A 23,556-nucleotide genomic window follows, 5' to 3' on the forward strand; every position below is an offset into this window, starting at 1 on the left:
CTTTGGTGACGGCGTTTGTCCGCGCGCTGGCGTTTATACGGCATCAAAAACGTTGCATGCAGCTTTTCTTGGCGTTCAAAACCCAACGAACGCAAGGAAACCGCTTCTAGTTCGTTTTCTCGCGCTTATTTTACGCCGAGGACCGGATATATATAAGTTTACATGTTGTATATGAAAAAATATTAATATTTTTATGTTTTCATGTACAACATATATATTTTCATATTGCTTATTTTATTTTATTGTCTCATGTAATTTGTAAACCATTAACCTATTAATTTATGTTCTAATATAATATTTGATAATGATTATGTAGGGGGGGCATTTCAGTGCATAACACCGGTGTAAGCGCACACTCGACTACTGTTTCCTTAACTCAAAGTGACAAGTAGTCTCTCTTTGGGGCTAACACCAAGTCGCATATTGGTTGATCGGCGTGCAATGTGGCATTGCACCAGCTGCAGCAGACAATCAAAAGTGGAAACCGACATCCGACAGTAATTAAAAAACTTATGAGGAAATTTTCGCATTTCTTCATAAAGCACAAAAAATTTCCTTTAACCCAGTGTTTCTCAAATAGTGGGCGCCCTGGTTCGTCAAGGAGGTCGCGTTTGACCTCGGGAACATGCTTTTTATTTTTCTTTTACATTTTTTGAATTTAGAATGCACTTTAAATCTTTTCTGTTACATTTAATAAAGCTATTCTTTGTTGTAAATTGGTCCATATTTCTTTCTTTTTTATTCTCTTATATGTTAATAAGGATACAGTGTTATGCAGAGGTGTACTTATAACAATTTTATAGACAAATGATACTATTTATAGTCGCGAGGGGGGCGGAGATGTTTTCTTCTTCCTAGGGGGGGCATGACAGAAAATAATTGAGAAGCACTGCTTTAACCCGACGTTGTGCAGTCAGAGGATGAACCCAGTAGCGGCAGCGATTTTTTCTCTCCCTACGTCGCCAGATTACGAGTATTTTTAAAACAAGAAGATTAATATCTAACATAGCAAAATGGTCCATATTGAAAGGAGGCACCTCAAATAAAACGACAAGGGCTTTCATATCCAGTTCCCGACACTGCCTCCACAGGTTAACACACAAACTACAATATGGGCTGCAGGCTGGCTTTAGACAGAGACAAACGAACGCCGGTGTAGAAGTCAATCGATCGCCACTACAAAATGCAACATAAACGTCTAGGACGTTCAGAGCAAGTTCGTTTATCCAAAAACCTAACGCCCGTGTGAACAAGGCCTTAAGGATCTCTTTGTATACCATGTTGTCAGTTCAGCACTCCAGTTGTAATATGACCAAGCTGTGCGAGCTTACTCTTGAGAATGCAACGTATAGTGGTCCAGGAGAAAAGCAATCAATGACAACCTTTTGTAGGGTTTGTCCCTGAGACTTATTACTTGTCATCACAAAGCAGAGCCTTACTGGAAATTGAAGGCATTTGAATTGAAATGGTAGATCAGAGGGTATAACAGGGATGCAAGGAATACATTCAGAGTGTGGAGAAACTCTAGAGACAGCGTGTGTATTAAATTGTGGATTTTTCTGTGAGTATTTGGTGGCAGCGTGACGAAGTTACTTCCGCCAGACCGCATTAGCTGTGGATCTCAGCTCGGAGCATATTCTTTTCCTACCTTGTCAATTGTGTAATGCGTTTTTTGAACAGGTTTGATTCATGGAAGTGATCATTCGTACTGCGTTCAGTCAGTTCACGTGAGCTGCTCTCTTGTGTGAAGTTGCGATGTCCACCACTTTATTTAATGTTAGCTAAGACCCGGCACTTAAAAGTTTTTCACTACAGCAATTTTAACTCCGTTACAAAGTGATCCAAAGTCTCGTTTATACCTCATGCCTTCTCATTAAACTTGTATCTCGCGAATATGGTATTCGTCGTAAGCATGACAAACGGCAGTGGGAGCGTGTCTATAAACTTAAGTTAAACTTATGGTTTACACCGTGCTTTGTTTCCGCAGTAGCTGCACTTATGAATATGCTTGTATGCGTTTTTCTTCAGCGCTCTTTGGAGCTCTTCCTTGTTTTCTACGTACTGCGTTCACAGTCAGTTCATGTGATTACGTGGGAGGCGTGATGATGTGACACGCAACTCTGCCTCCCACGGCCATCAAGCTGCAGTCTATTACAGTATATGGATAAAAATAGATTCCAGTTATGACCATTACGAGTAGAATTTCGAAATGAAACCAGCCCAAATTTTGTAAGTAAGCTGTAAGGAATCAGCCTGCCAAATTTCAGCCTTCTACCTACAGTTGGAGAAGTTGGAGAATTAGTGATGAGTCAGTCAGTCACTCAGTCAGTGAGGGCTTTGCCTTTTATTAGTATATGTATATATATATATATATATATATATATATGTGTATATATATATATGTGTATATATATATATGTGTATATATATATATATATGTATATATATATATATATATATATATATATATATATATATATATATATATATATATGTATATATATATATATATATATATACTGTATATCAAGGATATTATAGTTTTGCCTTTTTATATGTTTTTGTTTCTAAATTATCTTTGAACTTACTTAGAAATTCAGTTTATTTTTAGTTTTAATTTAGTTTTTATTTAACAAAGACATTTCTATTTTATTTTTATATTTATGTTAGTTTCAGTTTCAGTTTTAGTAATTATAGTATGGTTAAAGAGCCACTGTAGAGCTGAGTTTTGTGTCAGAATCAGACAGGACTGTACGCTAAACAGGTTTGGATGAAAGTTTAATGTTAGTGGGACCTTACTACACTACATGGTTTATTATCTGGTATTGTTTTTGTCTGATTAAAACAAGAATAACTACCAGATACTGAATATGAACAGTTTTATACAATTTTATAATTTTTTTAAAGTTTTGTATGGCATTTGTACTGAAAAAAATGTGCACTAACTGCTGGCACTTTACATCTTTTCCTTTTCTTACCCAGAATGGGCCAATTTGTGATGAAATTTAGGTGAATTTTAAGGTTTGAGGGGTTTTTATTACTCTAAATATCTATGGCACACAACATCTCCTGCTCCAAGACAATGTGCTTACAATTAATGCCTTCACTATTGTATTCAAAAATCTCCCATACTGTTCTTTGTTATTTTCTACCGGCCATATTGATCTCTGATTCCATCTCAGGCACATACAATTTGTAGACTGAATTTTTCATCGTGCAGGACTGAAAAGATATCAAAAATCAGAAAATAGGTTCTACTGTGTTCTGACAGGTGTGATCATGAAAATCTTGGGGATTAGGAAGAGCAAGGCTCTTAGGCTTGAATCAGTGTGCAGACCACACCTAGCTGTATTAAGGGAAACAAAGAAAATATATACATTTTCTAAACGATCAGTGCCATTTTTTCTAAAAGGATTTCTCCTGTGCGAAGTGGAAGGTGAATTATTCTCAACAAAACGCAGACACCTGAGAAATAAACTGAAACATTACTCACCAATTTTTCTGCCCATACGTTAAAGGTTGACCAGCACTTTACGACTTCAGGCATTTGAATTATATCTTGATATACAAGAAGCGGCAGCTCATCATAACGGACATCCAGTTCATGCAGTCTGGAATTTAGTTTAGTGTGTCCTGCTGAATTAATTGTGGTGTACGTACTGTATCTAGGGCTCAGTCAGAATTACAGCTAACATGCCGTCATTTCTGAACAGACTGAAATTCTGTAAGGGATTATCTTTATCTAATATTCCTCTCTTGACCCCCAGAGATCTAGTGAAGGGCAGTTTTGAAAGTTGTGGAGCATGTTCAAAACAAAATTATCACCTTGGTATGCTTCACTAACACTTACACCAGAATTTATCAACCTGTCGGTATCAGCTCCTGCAAATATGTCATTATCACAAGTAAATTGCTTTTTTCGTCACACACATTACACGCCCGTTTTCCACTTGCTGTGTCACTATAAATGCTCTTTGAACACCAGCCCTCTATTACCAGTTGCCATTTAATGTATGAATATGTGCAGATTACTTTCTGTTTTAGAGTTAAAAGTTACAAGGGTTAAAGACTAACAGCAGGACGTTTCTAAATATAGTTTGAATTAAAGCAATTCTCTGTAACTAAAATCAGGTGTACAGTTCTTAATTAGTAGTTTAGCTTTGACTGAGAGTTTGTGTATAATGTAAATCATCTCACACTAGCAGGAATGAAGATATCACCTAAATAAAAATACACAAAAACATGTTGCAGTTTAAATTTTAGCCATCTCACTAGAGGTTTGGGCACGTTTTCACAGTGCCATGTACACTGCTATGAATTTGCAGAAATGCTTCCCAAAGAATACAGAATTAAACAAAATACATTTTTATAACATCAGACAATGAGTCAATAGAAAATATAAAAAAAAGGTATGGAAATAACGTATGGCGCACTTGTTATGTAGTTTAAAGAGTTTGCAGATTCATATCTGGTCTTTTAAGTCGTTTTGATTTTTAATTATCCATATGTATGTAATGTTCAACAATCAACAAATTACAATATAATAAAGATTTCACCCACCTGCATACTACTGTTTATGTCAAGAAAATTACCTACTTTATTTTTTTTTTGTAATGACTTGAGAATTTACCATTCAGTTCTTGTTAAAACGTTGAAATAATGCCTTCAGTGCTCAAGCAGATAAACACATGATTGATCTGGGTTTTGTGCAGCATTGCTGATTGAGTGCTAATGAGCAAAATATCTAGAGACTTACTGTTTACTTTCTCGTGTTTTGTGGCTCTTAGTAATTACCAAGTGTGGTACCAATTAAAATTAAAGGCCTATCTACTAATATACAAACTAAACACTTTTGAGACTTGGAGCCTGAGATAAAAATTGCAATGTAATTAGCCATGACTGTAATAACACTAGGGGTTGGCCAGTACCTTACCTCAACTGATGACGGGCTTAGCTAAAGCTCTCCAAAACTGTACATTGGAATGAGAACATTAAAAAATGGATTGATAATAAATAAAACAGCTATTGTAGTTTAGCCTTTACCCTGGTTATATATTACATTTTTAAAGCAAGTTCCACCACGGAAAAATAACTCTTATTGTTTAGATAAAAAGGTACTTCTGCCTATCCCACCACTAATGTTCTCATTTATCTTTTTAAATGATGCCATAAGTGTTTCCCAATAGACTGTAACATTGTATGTTATACATTATAATGATATGTTAAACAAGTGCAGCTGATTATGATATTTTTCCCCTCTCATTTTAATGCAACAAGTATGATGGTGCTTAGGATATAGCGGGTTGGATAATGGATGGATGGATGGATGTATAATGGTGCAGTGGTTAGTACTTCCTTGTTACAGCTTTGGGAGTTGTGATTTAAATCCTAGCCCATCCACTCCCCTTTATGATGGCTATATATTCTCCAAATGCCTCAATAGGTTTTCCTCCCTCATGTCAAAGATGTTCATTAGTTGGATTGGTGATTTTAAACGGCACAGTATGAGCAAGTATGGGTATGTGCAGGAGTGTGCCCTGTGATCTGAAGTAGATTTGTGTAGGAATGCTTCAGCTTCACTCCAATTGCCACCAGCACTGCTTCTCCATGATCCTGAACTGGTTAAGCAGCTTTGAATATGGATTGATTAATGGACGGACATTTTAAGTGGTTATCGGTGTGAACCTGAATGAGAAAATCAACATATTAATAAAAATAGCTAAAAAAGCCATCTATAAATCATTATTTTAGGCCAGTGGTTAAACATGCAGCCTGTGAGAACAGAAGAAAAAAAAATAATAATGCACATAGTTGTAGATGTGTAATTAAGAACATTAGATAAATGCAGGGAATGCATGGAAGTCCTTGAAGGAAAAAAAAAATGTAACTGCTTCTATTTTGTGATTAAACAGTTGTTATTGTTTTTTTTTCCACCTGGGACATGCTGCCACTGCATTAGGTTTTGTGGCTACTTGAGGCTTTAGCATTAACCTCAGTATAAATGTCATACATCGGGAGTTTTTCTTTTGGTCTTAGCTTTTTAATTTCTAATTAGAATACAAGTTTTTTCTTTCTATTAAGCAGCTTGCATCACCATTCACTGTATGAAAGTCAGTTTTTCTCATTTTCCTCCACTAGATTTTTGCAGGTTTGCTGTTCTTGAATTCTTATTCAAATTACTTGCACAGTTCAGTTGTTCTACCTTTACTTCAGAATTGTCTGTGATCTGTATTTGATTCATAGCTAAAATGTAACGCTGTCCTTTTAATTCTTCCCTAGTTTATCTCTTATTTTGGAATATGCATTTTAGAATATTACTAGAAAAAATGTTGTGGGGTAATTTGTGCACATTCAGTGATCAATCTTCCAGTGATGCCAGAATGAGTTTTTTTCTTAATGCATACTTGACTGATGATTTTATACACTAAGAAGATCCAGCTTCTAAACAAGCTTTTCTAGAGCAGGGTTACGGGCAGTTGGAGCCTATCCCAAAAAGCATAGGGTGCAAGGCAAGAACCATCCCTGGATAAGATGCCAGTCCATCATTAGATAACCATGTATACACACAAGCACATCAGTGACATATTTATCAAAGCCAATTCACCTAACTTGCAAATCTTTGGACTGTGAGAGAGAACTGGAAGTTTTAATGTTAAATATTTCATGTGCAGATAAATGACTGTTGTAATGTTATCTAGCAATGATTCTCGCAAGCTAATGTCACAAAAGCAAATACTGTATGAGAGGCTTGACCAAAAAGTGACTTTTTGGTTCAAATTAAGTGTTAAGAGTTTTGATAAGTGAGATATTATGAACAGAAGTATCTTGAATGGCACTGCTATATTAATGTTTGGATTTTCATTTTCTTAATATTGATTTTACACAGTATTCATTTTTCAGTTACTGAACAGAAAATGTCAGTGAATACTTTTGGGCACTGATTAAGATAAATTATGTCATTAATGGTGAAAATATTATTTGTAAAACCCAACTCAAATTCCCCCCTGCTTATAACCCCCTCCTCTGCCATTTGTACTTACTTTTAAGGAACATCCCTCACCCCACCTCCCAAAAATGCATTTTTGCCATGTATCATTATACCGGTGACTGAAAGAAACTCTTCAAATTTTTTTTTTGCTCTCTTTTTGCCCATTGACACCTGCACAGTATATGTATAAGCTGAAAGTAAAAATATTACTCACTATTTTGTCAAATGTTAGTATAGAAATCAATGGGCACTGCAAGCAAAATATAGTAGAACCCCTTTTAAACATGACATAGATCTTGCCATTAGGGATGTAAGAGGCTGTTGCCATTGAGGCACACATATTGTATCTCCATCAACAATAGCTTTTCAAAGTGAACAATATTAGTAAAGAACTTCAGCAATTCACATCCATTACTAGTTTGCAATAAGGATTTGCTTCATGTTTCTCATGCCATCTTGTAAACAGGTCCAGTTTTCTTCACTGTGAATGTTAAAAGGTTAACCATGTTTTATTCTTAATGTCTTTCTTTGTTGTCTGATTGTGGCTTGCTAAGTACAAGTTTGGTCCATTATCATTAATAACATATCTGTCTGAAATACCTAATAAAGCATTCAAATGTGTTTCACTCTTTACTTTACTGACAAAAATGTTTCTTTCCCTCATTAGTCACTTTTTTCACATTGCTAAAAAGTACAGTTGTGCTTGAAAATTTGTGAACCCTTTAGAATTTTCTATATTTCTGCATAAATATGACCTAAAACATCATCCGATTTTCACACAAGTCCTAAAAGTAGATAAAGAGAAACCAGTTAAACAAATGAGACAAAAATATTATACTTGGTCATTTATTTATTGAGGAAAATGATCGAAAATTCTAAAGGGTTCACAAACTTTCAAACACAACTGTAGAAAGTGGAAAAGGCAAAGTGATGCACAGAAGTGGCACCCATAAAAAACAAAAACAATATGCATAAATACATGGGATTTTTTCACCAGGTACTCAGGTTTTCCTCCCATATGCCAAAGGTGTACAGTTTATGTGGACTAGCAGCTCTAAATTGATCAGTATGAATGTGCATTGATGGTATGCATGAATGGACCCAGCTACTGACTTTAAGGTTTGGTTTCTGCTCTGTGCCTAATGCTACCAGGATGGGCACTGGAACCCCACAGCCATGACTTGGATAAGTGGTTTAGAAGGTAGATGATTATTTTATATGTCTTTCATGTTTTAAGTGTATTATATTTAAAATGTTTACAGCATTCTCAACTTGTACAGTCCAAGTCATTATTATGAATTGCATATCTGCTTGTAAACATAATGTGATAATTTTCAACAAAGTGCACACTGCATAATATAAAAAATAATTTCAAAGTGAAAAAGCATGTAGCATATGAAAGAGTGACTTGCAATAAATAGATTTTTTTTTTTAAAACTTGGATGCACCGGAAGATTTGTGGTCCACAGCAACATTAGTACTGAGGTAATCAATCTTTTAGTATCACCTTTCTACATAAGTCACAGTATATAGCTAGATAAATGAGTCTAATAAAAAAAGGTCTGACATGGGAAATATCATACAAGACATGTGATGTGTACCTCATAGGCTCAGATGCACTCAATCTTGTGCTGTCATCTTGTGCACAACATCTTTTGAACCACACCAATATATAGCTTGATTTCTGCTATGTTTTTAAAGGAATTTAAATTGGTGAGGAGAATGAAAGTTGTTGTTTATTTTATGCTTAAATTGATAGCATTATTAGCCACACTGGTAATAGAAACCATAAAGTATAACGTGTATGTACTTTAAGCTTGTTATCTGGCTTTGAAAGTCTTTGAATTGGTTTTGTATATGAAAAGGCATATTTGGAAAGAAATTAAGAAAGGCACTGTGAACTGTAATTCTGATTTGGAGGTTTGTTGTAAGGTAGGTTTACTCCAATGGAAAAACTGGTATGCTGCTCATCATGAAACAAATTTTAAATGTAAAAAGAGCAGAATGTACATAACCCTAAAGGTTAGGGTAAGAGAGAGATTATTCTGTAAGTCAGTTTTCTGGGAATGTTCTAAAAGTGTTTAAGAAAAATACTTTTATGTGAGTCTTTTCAAGATAAATTGTGTGCTTCAAATGGCTTACTACTTAATTGTTCTTTGAGAGTGATCATTTCCCAGAGTGAAAGCTAGACATAATTTTTATTTCAGTTTTAGAAGATGTATAATATGTCTGATATACTGTAAATGTCTTAATATTTTAAATTGTATGTGTGTGCTTCTTACTGTCCCATTAAGGAACCATTCCTTAATGCAGCGTTTTCCAAACTGTGAGGCGCGCCTCCCTAGGGAGGCGTGGACTAGTCTAAGGGGAGGCGCGAATATTAGCCAGGATTGACAAAAAAAAGTGCACGTGCAGCTAATACAATACGTAACATATAGGTACATATTAACTACTATGCTGCTGATGCTACCCTTACCCCATAGCAAACAGTACGGTTCAGAAATATATCAGCACCGTAGGCCGTAGGGCTTGTATTGTCTATGCGCATACGCGAAAAGATTTGGCGGCTGCATATTACTGCGTAAATATTCAGACGCGTTGTCGGACTTCTCACTTTCTTACCTACGATATCCACTCATTGCAAGGATAAACCACCAGCAGTATGACACGTAACTTGGCCGACCAGTAACTCTCCAAAAATCGAGACAATATTGACTTCAGTTTAGCTCAGCAGTGCTAGATTGTGTTTCTTATTTTATTTTGACGTACCTAATTACTCACTGATCACAATAGTAAGTAATTTAATTAAGTTTAATTTTTTAAAGAACAATAAATTAATTATCCTAATATTTTTAGAGAAATGGATAAGTTCTTGACTGGTTATAAGAGAAAATCCTCTAATAATGAAGAATCTGATGTTGGCACAAGTAGTAGGAATCAGGAAGGAAGAACTCCCAAGACAAGAAAATACGATTTGTCTTATTTATCGTTCGGATTTACAAGTGTTATTACTGATAATGTGGAAAAAGCAATGTGTTTGTTTTGTTCGAAAGTTTTGGCTGCTGATAGTATGAGACCCGGAAAATTAAAACGCCACATTGAAACTATGCATTCTCAATACGTTGGCAAGTCCCAAGAATTTTTTCAAAGAAAATTGGATGAGTTCACTAAACAAAAGCAAACGTTCAAAAAAATAGTTCATATTCCATCAAATGCGTTACTAGCATCGTACTTAGTATCTTACAGAATCGCGAAGTGTAAAAAACCACACACAATAGGAGAAACATTAGTTTTGCCAGCAGCTATTGATATGGTCAAAACAATGTTTGGCGAATCATATGCAAAACAGTTGCGACAAATACCGCTTGCAGATAACAGTGTTGGCAGAAGAATCGATGATATATCTGACGATCTTTGCGATCAATTAGTTTCTCGGATGCGCACTTCAAAATTCGCCTTACAAGTAGATGAAGCAACCGATGTAGCTATAGACGCACATTTAATTGCATATGTTCGATATGTTGAAGAGAATAATATAATTGAAGAGATATTATTTTGCAAACCCATTCCTGGCAAAGCCACATCCAGTGAAATTTTTAATATAATCGACAATTTTTTTGATGAGAACGGCATATTGTGGAATAATTGTATTTGGCTTTGTACAGACGGTGCACAGTCAATGTCAGGACACAAAACTGGCCTTCAAGCACTAATTAAAAGGAAAACACCCGATGTTCTCTGGACGCACTGCATGATCCACAGAGCAGCTCTCGTATCAAAAAATATGAGTGAGAACTTAACTACGTTTTTACAAAAGTAACGAAAGTTGTTAACTACATAAAAAACAGTCCATTAAAAGTTAGGTTATTTGCAAAGCTGTGTGAAGATATGGAAGCTGCTTACACCTCACTTTTGTATTATTGTGAAGTGCGCTGGCTATCTCGTGCAAAAGTGATTCAGAGGGTACTTGAACTCAAAGAAGAAATTGCAATTTTTCTCGAAGAAAATCATAATGAGGATGCAAATATGTTTAGGGATGATAATTTTATTATTAAACTTACCTATTTGGTGGAAATTTTTGGAAAATTGAGTGTTTTGAATAAATCGATGCAAGGGCCACAAATGCATTTATTGATTCAAAAAGATAAAGTGAAAGCATTCATTAAAAAAATGGAGATATGGAAGACAAATTTGGAAAAAAATAGGTTCGACATGTTTTCACTTTTAAATTTATGCGCCCAAGTTAATATAGAAGCAAACAAAAATATATTTGTTGAACACTTGGATGGTTTGTTAATTCATTTTTCGAATTATTTTGATGATCTTGATTTTACAAAATATGCGTGGATACAGAATCCATTTATCGACGAAGAAGATGACGAATTTGAATTAACAAGTATTGAGAAAGAAAACTTGATTGAACTATCTTGTGATACTTCTTTAAAACAAAAATTTCAGAATGTATCTCTGATTCAATTTTGGCAAGATATTAAGAGTGAATATAATATTTTGTCAAATAAAGCTTTAAAAGTATTGCTGCCGTTCGCAACATCTTATTTATGCGAAACAGGATTTTCTGCATTAGCTGCAATAAAATCGAAATATCGTGCTCGTTTGGTTGTAGAAAAGGAGCTTCGTGTAGCTATCTCATCAATGACACCGAGATTTGATAAACTTTGCGCTAATAGGCAAGCACATCCATCTTATTAAGCGACAATAATAAAATATCGTTATTCGTTTTTTCTTGTGTATACGAGTTTATCTTAATAAATTTTTTAGTACTAAAAATTTTTGTGTTTGTAGTATTTTATAAAATGGAAGAGAGGCGCCATATGATCAAATATTTTTAAGAGAGCCGTGATAAAATAAAGTTTGGAAACCACTGCCTTAATGGGACAGCAGGACAATGCCACACTTGCATATTCCAGCTTAGCATTGGTAGTTAAGGTAGGATGCATATCTTCCAGGTGAGACTGGGTAATCGGAGAAAGCGTACGTGAATCTGCAGACTTCCTTCCCGGTACTGTGAGGCAGCAAAATTGTGTAATCATTTTTATATTCATTGTAGACTTGTCTATTTCTTAATTTGCATGTTTTCTTTAGCCTTCGCCAGACATATGACATCACATTTGTAACATGACTCAAAAGTAGAATATTCTTGTAAAAACTTTTTCCACCAAAATATCATACAGTATTCAAATGGGGGAAAAGAGAATATTTAGATATTTTAAAATGTGTAAATCATTTTGAAAGACAAATTGGTGCTCTGGCCTAATGGATTCAGCATCCTGGGTTTAAATTCCACACCCAGTCTCTGTCTGTATGGACAGTGCACATTTTCAGATTGTCTGTGTTGTCTTCTCTCTGGGATTTCCCGTTTACCTCCCACATCCTAAAGATGAATGTGTTACATGCATAGATTGATTGGTGATTCTAAATTGGCCAAGTGGATAAGTGTTTGTGGTTGTCATGTGATGGACTGGCACCCTGTCCCTGTTTGGTTCCTGCCTTGCACCAAGTACTGCTGGGATAGGCTTTGACCATCCTGACCTTGAATTAAATTAAGCAGGTTTTAAAATTTTATGTTGTTATGTAAGTGTATTCAAAGCAAACAGTTTACTGTGGTAAATGAAAAGGTAATTTTTTGAAATTCTATCCCTGTAAAACTGCTTCTATTAGAAGCATTTTTATAATATTATTTTATATTCTTATTGAATCTTCGTTATTTCATATATTGACCAATTCCTATGCTATTTCTTTTTTTATCTTGTCTATCAGAGTGCAGTAGCCCTAAAATTTCAGAGCAGAACTCTCTACCTTCCGATGGAAACAAACTGAAGACAGATTGCCTTGCTACTGGGAGAAGAGATGCAAAAGGTGTAAATGGAAGGACTCCAGTCTGCAGGCTACCCCAGCAGCTGTCTGCATCTAAGCCCAGTGGTGAGTTTTTGCATCTTGTAATAAAAGGTCTTTTCTGGCATGGTTCAGTTTTAAAGTAATCTTCACTTTATATACAATTCAGAGTAGTACAGTAGTAGCAGCAAAAAGTACAGGATAATTCATTCATTTTCCAATGTCGCTTATTCAGAACAGAGTCACAAGGAAGTTGGTGCCCAGTAAGCACCGGACAAAAAAAATGAACAATCCTTAGATAGGATGCCTTCCCATCATAGGGTGAAAACACACAAAGACATATACAAACACATACACACTCCATAACTAATTTAGCACGACAAGTTCACATAACTAAATTCAGGGAGCACCAGGACCTCATCCCCAGTCTTCTAGTTGCAAGGCAGTAGTCCTACCACTTCCCAACTATGTCACCCAAACGTAATTCAAACACAGGGAAATAGTTAAAATAGTGATAGTTAAAATTGATAGATTGGCAGCTGACAAAGCATCAGCATGATAGGTAAAAAAAAAAATGATTTAAGAATGATATACATGAATGACAGGTTTGCAATGCAGCAGATATTCAGTGGTGTTCAGGCAAGACTTTGGTGGCAATGGTGCTACAGAGACTGACCACCTGTGGAAGTTTCATTGATTAGGTGCAATCAAGATTACAATGATACATGACATGGTGAGCCGTGTCTATGGAAGAAGTTACTGAAAAACCTTTGATCATTTTTAAGCATTCTGGCTTGTTGCAGGACAAAAGACAAAAATTGTGGTCAAGGCTGTGAAATCGGAGTCATGAAGCCGGAATTGGAAGCTATTGTTCAAAAATTTGCCCAGGAATTTTCACATTTTTGATAGAAATTCATACCTTTTTATTCTAGATACCATTAAATTGATTAAAGAATATAGCTAAGGCATTAATAGACTGTATAATGGCCTTTAGTGTTTGAAATGATTGATTTTTAATGTATTATTCACTTATGGCTGCAAAACCCCATTTTCAACTGCAATTCCTTCATTGTCCTAAAGGTAAACTCCCTTTCATGTGCAATGCTACTTCAGTATGCGAATGACTTTAGCTGCTGGTTGAAGCTCCCGTTGCACTTTGCACAACTGTTGTTCCAGTTCTGCCTTTGTCCAGAAATGGTTTTGTAAGCTTTTTTTGAGTAGTGAACTGCTATTTTTATTACTATTATATATTATATATTATGACCTTAGCCTCAGAAAGTCTTTCTCCCATGGGATGACTGGGATCTTTTCCTAAATAAGGAGTGGCATTGAACATGTACTTTGTCAGCATGCCTGTGTTTATCAAACACAGGAGGCTCTGCAGTCTACTGGTGACTTTATGCTGTAGGAAGAAAAGTAAATAAATCAAGGTAAATAACATTCGATCTGGCTTTTATATAAGTAACATATAAATGTTTTTTTTATAACAACATTTATTTATATAGCACATTTTCATACAAAAAGTAGCTCAAAGTGCTTTACATAATGAAGAAAAGAAAAATAAAAGACAATACAAGAAATTAAAATAAGACAACATTAGTTAACATAGAAAAGGAGTAAGGTCCGATGGCCAGGGTGGACAGAAAAAACAAAAAAAACCTCTAGACAGCTGGAGAGAAAAATAAAATCTGCAGGGGTTCCAGGCCACGGGGCCTACCTAACATAAATTAAATAGTCCTCTTTGTAGTTAGGGTTCTCATGGAGTCACTTGATGTTGATGGTCATACAGACTTCTGGCTTTTAATCCATCCATCATTGTTGGAACATCACAGCGCAAACGCCACCACCAAAAGGACACCGGAAAAGGAAACAGAAGAGAGAGTAGGGGTTAGTACAGATATATAAAGACCATCACAAAACATAATCGCAAACAGGACTTTGCACAATACCTTGGAAATCTCTGCAAACTCTGCGGTTTCACTGAAGGACATGCATGTGTCAGATTCACTGGCAGGATGATGCCCAACCTGTTACTGCATCCAAACAGGGGCCATCTTTAGCCTTTACAGCTGGTGCAGCTTTGTTGTTCTTATGTGTCACTGGATGTTTCTTGCAAGGAGGATTTCTGTTCTCCTTCTCCGATGTACAACCCTCATCTTCATCTGAGTTCACCTCTGTTATAGCAGTCTTTATTTGAAAACTAGCAGTGTCAGATCGAGGGGAGCGTGAGCGTGACTGACAGAATAAAACTGAAAAAAACCCAAAATGGTCATTTCTGCAAGTACTGTACCATAAGTTTACACCAGCTATTACAGATTCAATTTAAATGTATGTTTTTATTATATAATAGTAATAAAAATAGCAGTTCACTACTCAAAATGGTAAATGTTAGAGGACCAACAACCTCTTGATTATGAGACAGCAGTTGTTACTGCTGCACCAACCAAGCGGACATATCTACTTTGTACCCTAAACCAGCTTCTTTTTCTACGATTATATTCTTGAATAAAAGCACACTTGTTTTGTTATACAGTATTTTTTACCTTTTGTGAAAGTGTTTATTTGATATTTGGAATCCAGCCTTCACACATTATACACTACTTGTCTACATTTTTGTCAATTATTACTAAAACCTGAAAAACGTTTAATTTGGTTATGTATTCAGTAATTCCTGCCTCTCATTTCCTGTCATCCTACATTTACATAGATCATTGTAGACACGGAACACACATGAAATGTATGTATTCCAAATGATAATATATTATTTACCTTATACAGCTCCAGGCACCTCACACTCAGATAAACTTATTTGAGCTGGGAGAACTTGATGTACAAATAAAACTGAGTCAGTAGGGAATGGAATAGCAGGTTGCTTGTCCTGATCAAAACATTTGCAATACAGAAGACACTGATGGAGAGTTGTGAAGGAATTTAAGGTGGCCCAGGATTACGAGTTTTTTCATAGACTTCAGTGATTCTGGTGTTAAATACACATCAAATACCAGTGTCACCTGCAACAAAGATATCACAGCTCTGGGATGCTGGCCTTAGAGACAGTGCTTTAAAGAAAAAGCCACTTGTGAAACTGGCAAGTAAAAAGAAAACATTAAAATAGGCAAAAGAAAAAGACATTGGACGGAAGATGACTGGAAAAGTGTATTATTCTCAACATCCTGAAGTCATTTTTTCTCTGTTGCAGACAACTGTAATACAGTACCAATATGAACCTCAGTTTTTTCAGTTTTTCTTAAAATGTAATCAGTTGAAATCCAACAAGTGACCTAAAATAGTGAAATGGTAAATAGTAAGTTTAGGTTAGCAAAAACTGAAAAAAGGAAATTTCAGAATATTACAAATGGGTCTTCTTCATGGAAGAACTAATAGGTTACAATCTATAGATTTTCTGCAATAAATAAAGTAAATTAAGATTTGCAAGTTAAAGCAAACAATTTGCACAAGTGTCCCAACATGATTACTTAAAACCCTCTGTCTGTCTTAAAGCAGAGTTGGAACAGACTGTGTTACTATACCCTCTGAGGTGCTATTTGAGCAATATTACACTGCAGAAAGTTGTAAATTTCTTTGATAATGGCAAGAAAACTGCAATTAAACTAAATCAGACAGGGCATTATTACCCTTATAAGTGTAGGCCTTTCATTTATAAAGATTGCAAAAAAAAAAAAAATCAAAGTGTCAATAAGTACAGTGTCCTGCACAATCCAAAGGCAATTGGAAGCTCAAAGAAATTATGATAGGAAAAGATTTGGTAGACCCAAAGTCACAACTCAATCAGAAGACAAGTTTCTGAGAGTCACCAGTTTGTGTGATAGCTGCCTGAAACCACAACAGCTTCATGCATGGCTTAACATTGGTCGAGAAAAGCAAGTCTCAGTTTCTAATGTGAAGAGGAGACTTTGTGCTGCAGGTTTGACAGGGCGAGTAGCAATAAGAAAGCCATTCCTTAAAGGACAAAATAGTGCCTTGAAATACTGGCTGTGGATTACTTGAAATCTTTGATTCATCATGCAAGGTGTTTGTACACCATCAGGTTGGTGAAAGGATGGTTCCTTAGTGTGTGACACCAGTTGTCAAACATGGAGGAGGAATTGTGATGGCCTGGGGTTATTTTGCTAGAGGGTAAGTTGGTGACTTGCATAGAGTGAATGGAATCCTGAATCAAAAGGGTTACCACAGTTTGGCTTTAATATCAGCAAAAGGTGGCTACTTTGATTAATTAAAAATAATCAATAAAAATTTCTACACTTAATGATTCCTGGACTTATTTTTTTATTAAACAGTGCACATTTCTATATGAACAGAAAAAACTGCAGTTTTCTAATATTTTTGATCGATAGTGTATTTGGTGTGCATTTAGTAAAGAAGACTATTGAGGACCTGTAGGCCATTTGTTTCTCAAACTACACACTCTGTTGCTCTTGTCCTCTTATAAAGCTGTCTATCTCGCTTTCCTACTCTTTCTGTGCTGCCCTCTTCAACCAAGACAGTAATAGTCCGCTTTGTATGAAATCTTCCATTTCTTGGAAATCTTTCACACGGAACAACCTTCATTAAGCAAAAAACCAATACATTGACAAGTTTGTTGAGAATGTTGTTTCATTTTGGCTGTTTTTAAACCCATAAGTAAACATTGGGAATGCCAGTTCATTGTAACAGAAGTGAACAGGATAACAGTTTGAGTGGTGCTCATACAGTTAGAAAGGTCTTTCTAATAACCAGTTAGCTTTAACACATGACTAATAAAGCATCAGCTAAGGGAATTTACCATTAAGACACTGAAGGGATAGATGCAGAAAATGGGGCTGTGCAGCCATATGTGATTAATAAACTAAAAATCGGTCATTTCAAGCTGTAATAGCCATTATACACACTAATAATGCTTTGGCTATATTTAATGTTATGTTGATAAAATAACATAACACTTCTATCAAAAGCATAAAAATTTCTTGGTATTGTATATTGGCTTAAATTACAAATAGAGGAGGTGGATTCGTGGTATCATAAATAAAGGAGTCTAAGTCATTATTTATCTGCACTGTTACCACTTGTACATACTTTTAATATTCGGGGCACTCTAATTCCAAACCCCAAACTCCCACCACCCCATACAATCGGTCTTTTTTACAAAAGATTTGCCGAGTAGATCAATTGACAGAACTGTGTCAACCCTGCAGAAGACTGATGTTCTATTTAGGTTATGGTCCTCCTTCTGCTTGATGCTGCTGAGAGAGCTTTCACTCATTCTGACTCTGAAGTGGTCTGAATACATTCAGAAAATGAATGAATAGACTTGACTTAACTTGGGAAGATAATCCCACATATTTACTAGGCACAGCTATCAACCTAAACTTTCTGTAATAATCATATGCATATCTGTAAACAAGAACAAAACACTTGAGCACTAAAGAAAAAAGCCTTTATTTTGACTTTGTTACTCCCTGAAGCTAGCAGCTCTTAAGGTCAGAACAGCATGCAAGACCCTGTGGACAAGAAGTGTAATAAGGAACACAAGAGGTTTTCATGGCTTTTGCAGATTTTGTGGCTATTCAGCTGTGTCCAAATGACTTGCTTCAGAGAAAGGGCCTTTAGACATCTGGATATTAAACTGTTAACATGTTGACTGCCACTAGGGAATCCATTCCTGGACATTTTTCATTCCTGGGAATGAAACTGCTGTAATTCCTGGGAAACCAGGAACGGCCAAGTTCGCTTATATAGCGTGTAAAAGTGTAAAAATCGATCAAGAAATAACAGAGTTATAGTTGAAAACTGAAGACTTCATTGACGTCTGTCAGACAGCAGCTTTGAACAGCAACTTGAAATTGCAATGCGTCAGTCTGTTGCATCCTTATTATCTGTGCCAAGAAACTTGCCAACACACAATGATGACAAGAAACTGGATGCATCAGTAAAAGCTGAAATGGCGGTGTTTCAGAGCAGCGGCAAGCGCGGGCGTTGTTTAGAACAAGTGTATCTGTATCTGATGACTGTGCTGCCTACTTCAGTGGAGGCAAAGCGTGCTTTCTCAGCAGCTGGCATTCTCTGCACGAAGTACTCTCTCGCCTGGACGACCGCACGCTGGACAAGTTATGCTTTCTACGCTCTTATTACCACAGCTAACTAGATCAGGGTGCCCAGTTTTTCGGCTTGAAAGCTACTTTTAAAATAACCAGGTCGAAATGATCTACCTACATTAAAAAGTATGTGTGTGTATATATTATATGTGTATTATATATATATATATATATATATATATATATATATATATATATATTAATATATACACACTTGCATAACTTAATAACCTTTATGGCACAATAACAATTCAATACATTTATGGTCACTACAGTATTTGGATCTAATAATCTTCATGTGGGAAAAGGCTGACTTGCATAAATAAGTAGAGCAGAATAATGCTGTCAAGGAGTTTTTGAATTCAGCCGAGTGAAAAATGATGGCTGTCCGATTAACTGTGATTTTAGTTCACTCTTATTTCTCTTTCTCAGATCACTTTTCTGAAGGACGTCAGTTTCGTAGTTTTTATGAACAGTTCGAAAGTGCCTTTCCACATTTCCCTTCTTTGGAATAGCAATGATAGATTGACAGATCAGACAAACGCACTTCGGTTGTGACATTGTGAGAGAAAAAAATCCTCTTCTAACTACACATAAAGCCGATACCCTCCCCAAACAATTTGTTTAAAATCCCTTCTTTAGTTGATATAAATTGGAAGGCTAACTAGATCACAACCGGGGTTTTGCAGTTGCTCGCGCGTTTGATCGTGTGTGCAGGATGACCAGTGTGTTAGAAGAAAGGAGATCTCAGACTGGCTGCCCTGTATGTCAATCAAGTGGCAAATGTCATAGGGAGGATATATGACAGACTAACCTTTAAAAAAATTTTTTTTTTTTGAATGCAACGCAATCTACCTGCACTACCTTTGCGATCGACGCATTGGGCACCCCTGAACTAGATACGTGTACTTATATGCCAGCATGAACTGCTTGTAGATAAGGTTAGTCTTTTATTGGTGTCAACATACTGCAGTAGTTTTATTAAAAATTAGTGTCGGTCGTTCTAAAACCGTTCACATGTTAGATGCCCGCGCACTGTGTCATCCCGGGAAGCCCGGGATTCCCGGGAATGACATGCAGGATTCCCAAATACCCGGGAATGGATAAACCCATCCAGGAATGGATTCCCTAACTGCCACCTATAAGAATTTTCGGTTCCATGCACTAACTATGAGTTAACTCAAACAGATGTTTTTTGAGAAATATATATATTTGATTTTGAGTTTTGCTCAATAACAAAATGCATTTACTTTATAACACCCTAATTTTATAATGTTGCCACGAACAAATTTACCTGTTGTTATTGTGGCAGTTACCATGTTAAGGCAGACTGAAAGAGCTGGAGTGTGGTAGCTTCAGTTTGTGTAGTCTTATTCAGTCTTTGCTTAAATGAATCAGTTTAATGAATGAAGCAGTTTGTTTAAATTCCCATTTTTAAATGTCGTCTTTTTTGTGTAAACTGGAATATTCTATAGCATTTTGGCTAAAAAAGGACTGGGTGTTTGACCTTCAGCTTAATCTTATTTTGCAGCTTGTCTTTCAAAGTTTACACCTTGCTTATGATTTGATATGAAACATAAGTATTTGGGAAGTAGTGTTGATTATATCCTTGATTGATTTTGTCCCAATCATTATAGTGTGATTTCCATCACCTATCTACTGTACAAAATTGCAGAAAAATAAACAAATTGTGGAAAAACAATTTTCTTCGAGAATCTGACATGAAGTAAAATACTGACTGTAGCACAATATAAATACTTTTATGTGAGTAAATAAATGCAGCTAAAGTAATGTGTTAAAAATCATTCTATAATTTCCACATTGATACTGTGATGATGCTATGAATCGATAATAATCTGACAGTCTTAGACCCCTTTAAGCCATTTCAGGATTGCAAAGGTACAGAACCTATCCAAGCAGAACTGGGCTCAAGGCAGGCAAACATCCCTGGAGAGGATTCCACTCCATCACAGGGTATGCTTACGAACACATTAATGCCTGCAGAGGTGCAGTCATGAATACATTAATGCCCACAAAGGGCCAATTTCTAATCCACAAATACCTTCACATGCACATCTTTGTAGAGGTGGAAAGAAAACTGGAGTACCTGGAGGAAAACTGAAACAGACAAAAACCATGCGTAGTGTTTAAAACAACAACCTTAGATCCATGAGACAATAGAGCCAAACACTGTTCCATCAAACTGACCTGTAAACAAATAATTTTAAATAGAAATACAAGCATTAACCAGAAAAGGAGTAATTGACTAATTATCCTAAATAATATAACCGCTTAATTCAAAATAACCCTGTTTTTTACTGCATCGTAGATAGTAATCACTACATAGCATTCAGTCTGTTTGTGTTGATTGAACTTTCCTCTTAAGCTTGACAATTATTATTTCCAAACTGACAAGTGAGTGCAGGGAATAAGTGAGTGATATGTATTATGTCTCTTACCTAGCTTGTGGACATTTTTGAAGTCTTGTTTTCAGAAGCAATACCTTTAAGATAAAGCTTACATAGGAGGCAGAATTCTTTTGTGTGGTGTTTGTGAAGTGTTTGCTCAGTCATGCTCATAAATAGAGCGCAAGACTGCATTGGAGGGACCATTTCCTGTGCAGCTGGAATTGTATTTGTTTTGCAATCTGTCTGGCTTTGTCCAGAAACATTGCCAGATGTCTGAAATCGCACCAAACCTGTCCTTTTTCACAAGTTCTGCACTGGTGGCTTTGTTGTCAAAGTGCAAATTCCGTATGATAGTCTCATAGCGGTCATTGGACATTGTATCTTTGATTGCAGGTACAGCAAATAGTTCTGAGCAGGCATCAACCACAGCACCAACTGTGGTCATCGTTGCACTTGTGAAAAGAATGAAGATAAACGTCATCAACTCAGAGAGGGAGAGGCAAGTTCGTTATACCACGTGAACATCACTGACATAATAAAACTGAATAATAATAAAAAGAGATAACTAGCCAAAATTTACACCAGGTGTTACAGACTCAAATCAATTGTGTGTTTTTATTATATTATAGTAATAATAATAGCAGCAGCTAGTGCCTGGCCTGGAGTGCCTGGCCTCGAACCCAGAACCTTTTGGTTATAAGGCAGCACATCTTACCTCTGCACCATCCAAGAATACATATCAACATTCTGTCAATTGACATTTGAGCTTGGGTTTTTAACTCATTGACAGCAATATGTAAATTGATTTTTTTTTTACTTTGGTTGTATTCTTGAATAAAAGTGCATGTGTTTATTTGATATTTGGATTAAAGTCTTCACTCATTATACACTTCACATCATTATTAGTATAACATGGAAAAAGTTTCTGCTTTAGGAATGTGTTCAGCATTTCTTGCCTCGCATTTCCATTCATCCTACACTTAGACAAATCATTGTAGACACAGAACACAAATGAAAGTGTGTATTCTAAATAACAATATATTATTTACCCTATACAACTCCAGGCACCTCACACGCAGATAAAGAGCCTTGAGCTGGGAGAACTTTTTGCCCAAATTGAGCTCCTTTGGTTTTGGGGGTAGAATAGCAGGCTTCTTGTGTTGATCGACACATTTACAAAACATGCTAATGAGGAGAGGTGCAAAGGAATTTAAGGTGGCCCATGATTACGAGTCTTTTTGTAGGCTTCAGTTATTTTTGTGTTAAGTGAACTAGATAAGTGAGTAATTTTTCACCTACTTAAGAGGGTGAAACAGGAGTAGAAATCGGGATAGAATCATGTTTAAACAGGAATCAAAATGATATCTCACATTGCAGCCTTTGTGAATGTTGTATTGCAGATACACATTCATAACACAGTTTTCAGTAATACACTCCCCTAGTGGGTACAGAATTTGACTTTATAGCCTTAATTTACAACCTAACTTGAGACCTGGTGCTGGCAGCCTGAGCAGTAACCCCCAGACAGCTTTCATTATTTGAAACTTCAGTGGATGTATAGGCACAAAATAAAAAATGCGGACATTTTTTATTGTGTGTGTGGCATGCAGGTTATGTGCTGTGTATTTAAGTTAATACAAGTTGATAACAATGACCTTAATGATCAAGAAAGGATATTTAAGTTCAACAAATTTTATGTCACCTCCCCTATTTGTGCCAATAGCAAAGTCATTTGTAATCTACCCATTGATGGTGGAGCCGTTACACTATGCTCCTGGTTCATCCATAGAAAGTTTTGAAGATGTTTTTGTTTCAGTCAGGAGTTAAGGCTCCTTACAGACACTAAATGTTTAACAGTGGCTTTTACTTTTCATGCAAGGCCTATCCCGTGCCACTCTCTTAAGTCTTTTCAACAAGAATTCGCTATACAGTCTTTTTAGTCTAATAAAGAAAAACAACCGATGAACAGACATTTTCTTTAGATGAGCCATAATTGTGTCCTTAACTATATTAAGTTTTTCTTTGCTTAAAATGTGCAACATGTCTTGTCTAATGTAATTGGTTATAGAACTACAATGTGAAGGCAACTGATTTATTCTACTGTAGTTACTGTTTGGAATCAGGGTTTTTTGATAAACCTTTAAGACATTTGAGTACTCATTAAGCAAAACCTGAATACATTGTTAAGTATCCACTCTACCATCTCTTAGCATCT

The 23,556-nt window shown here is 35.9% G+C and overlaps 1 protein-coding gene across 2 annotated transcripts in view; it reads left to right on the top strand.

The window, feature by feature from the left end:
- LOC120539682 (FYVE, RhoGEF and PH domain-containing protein 4-like) overlaps positions 1 to 23,556 on the top strand; it is a 343,618-nt gene that overhangs the window by 207,727 nt on the left and 112,335 nt on the right. For both annotated transcript variants that reach the window (XM_039770027.1, XM_039770026.1), the window contains exon 3: positions 12,767 to 12,928. In XM_039770027.1, coding sequence (XP_039625961.1) covers positions 12,767 to 12,928 — 162 coding nt within the window. The remainder of the gene's footprint in view (positions 1 to 12,766; positions 12,929 to 23,556) is intronic.

This window comes from Polypterus senegalus, chromosome 11 (assembly GCF_016835505.1).
Source record: "Polypterus senegalus isolate Bchr_013 chromosome 11, ASM1683550v1, whole genome shotgun sequence".
Classification (NCBI taxonomy): Eukaryota; Metazoa; Chordata; class Cladistia; order Polypteriformes; family Polypteridae; genus Polypterus; species Polypterus senegalus.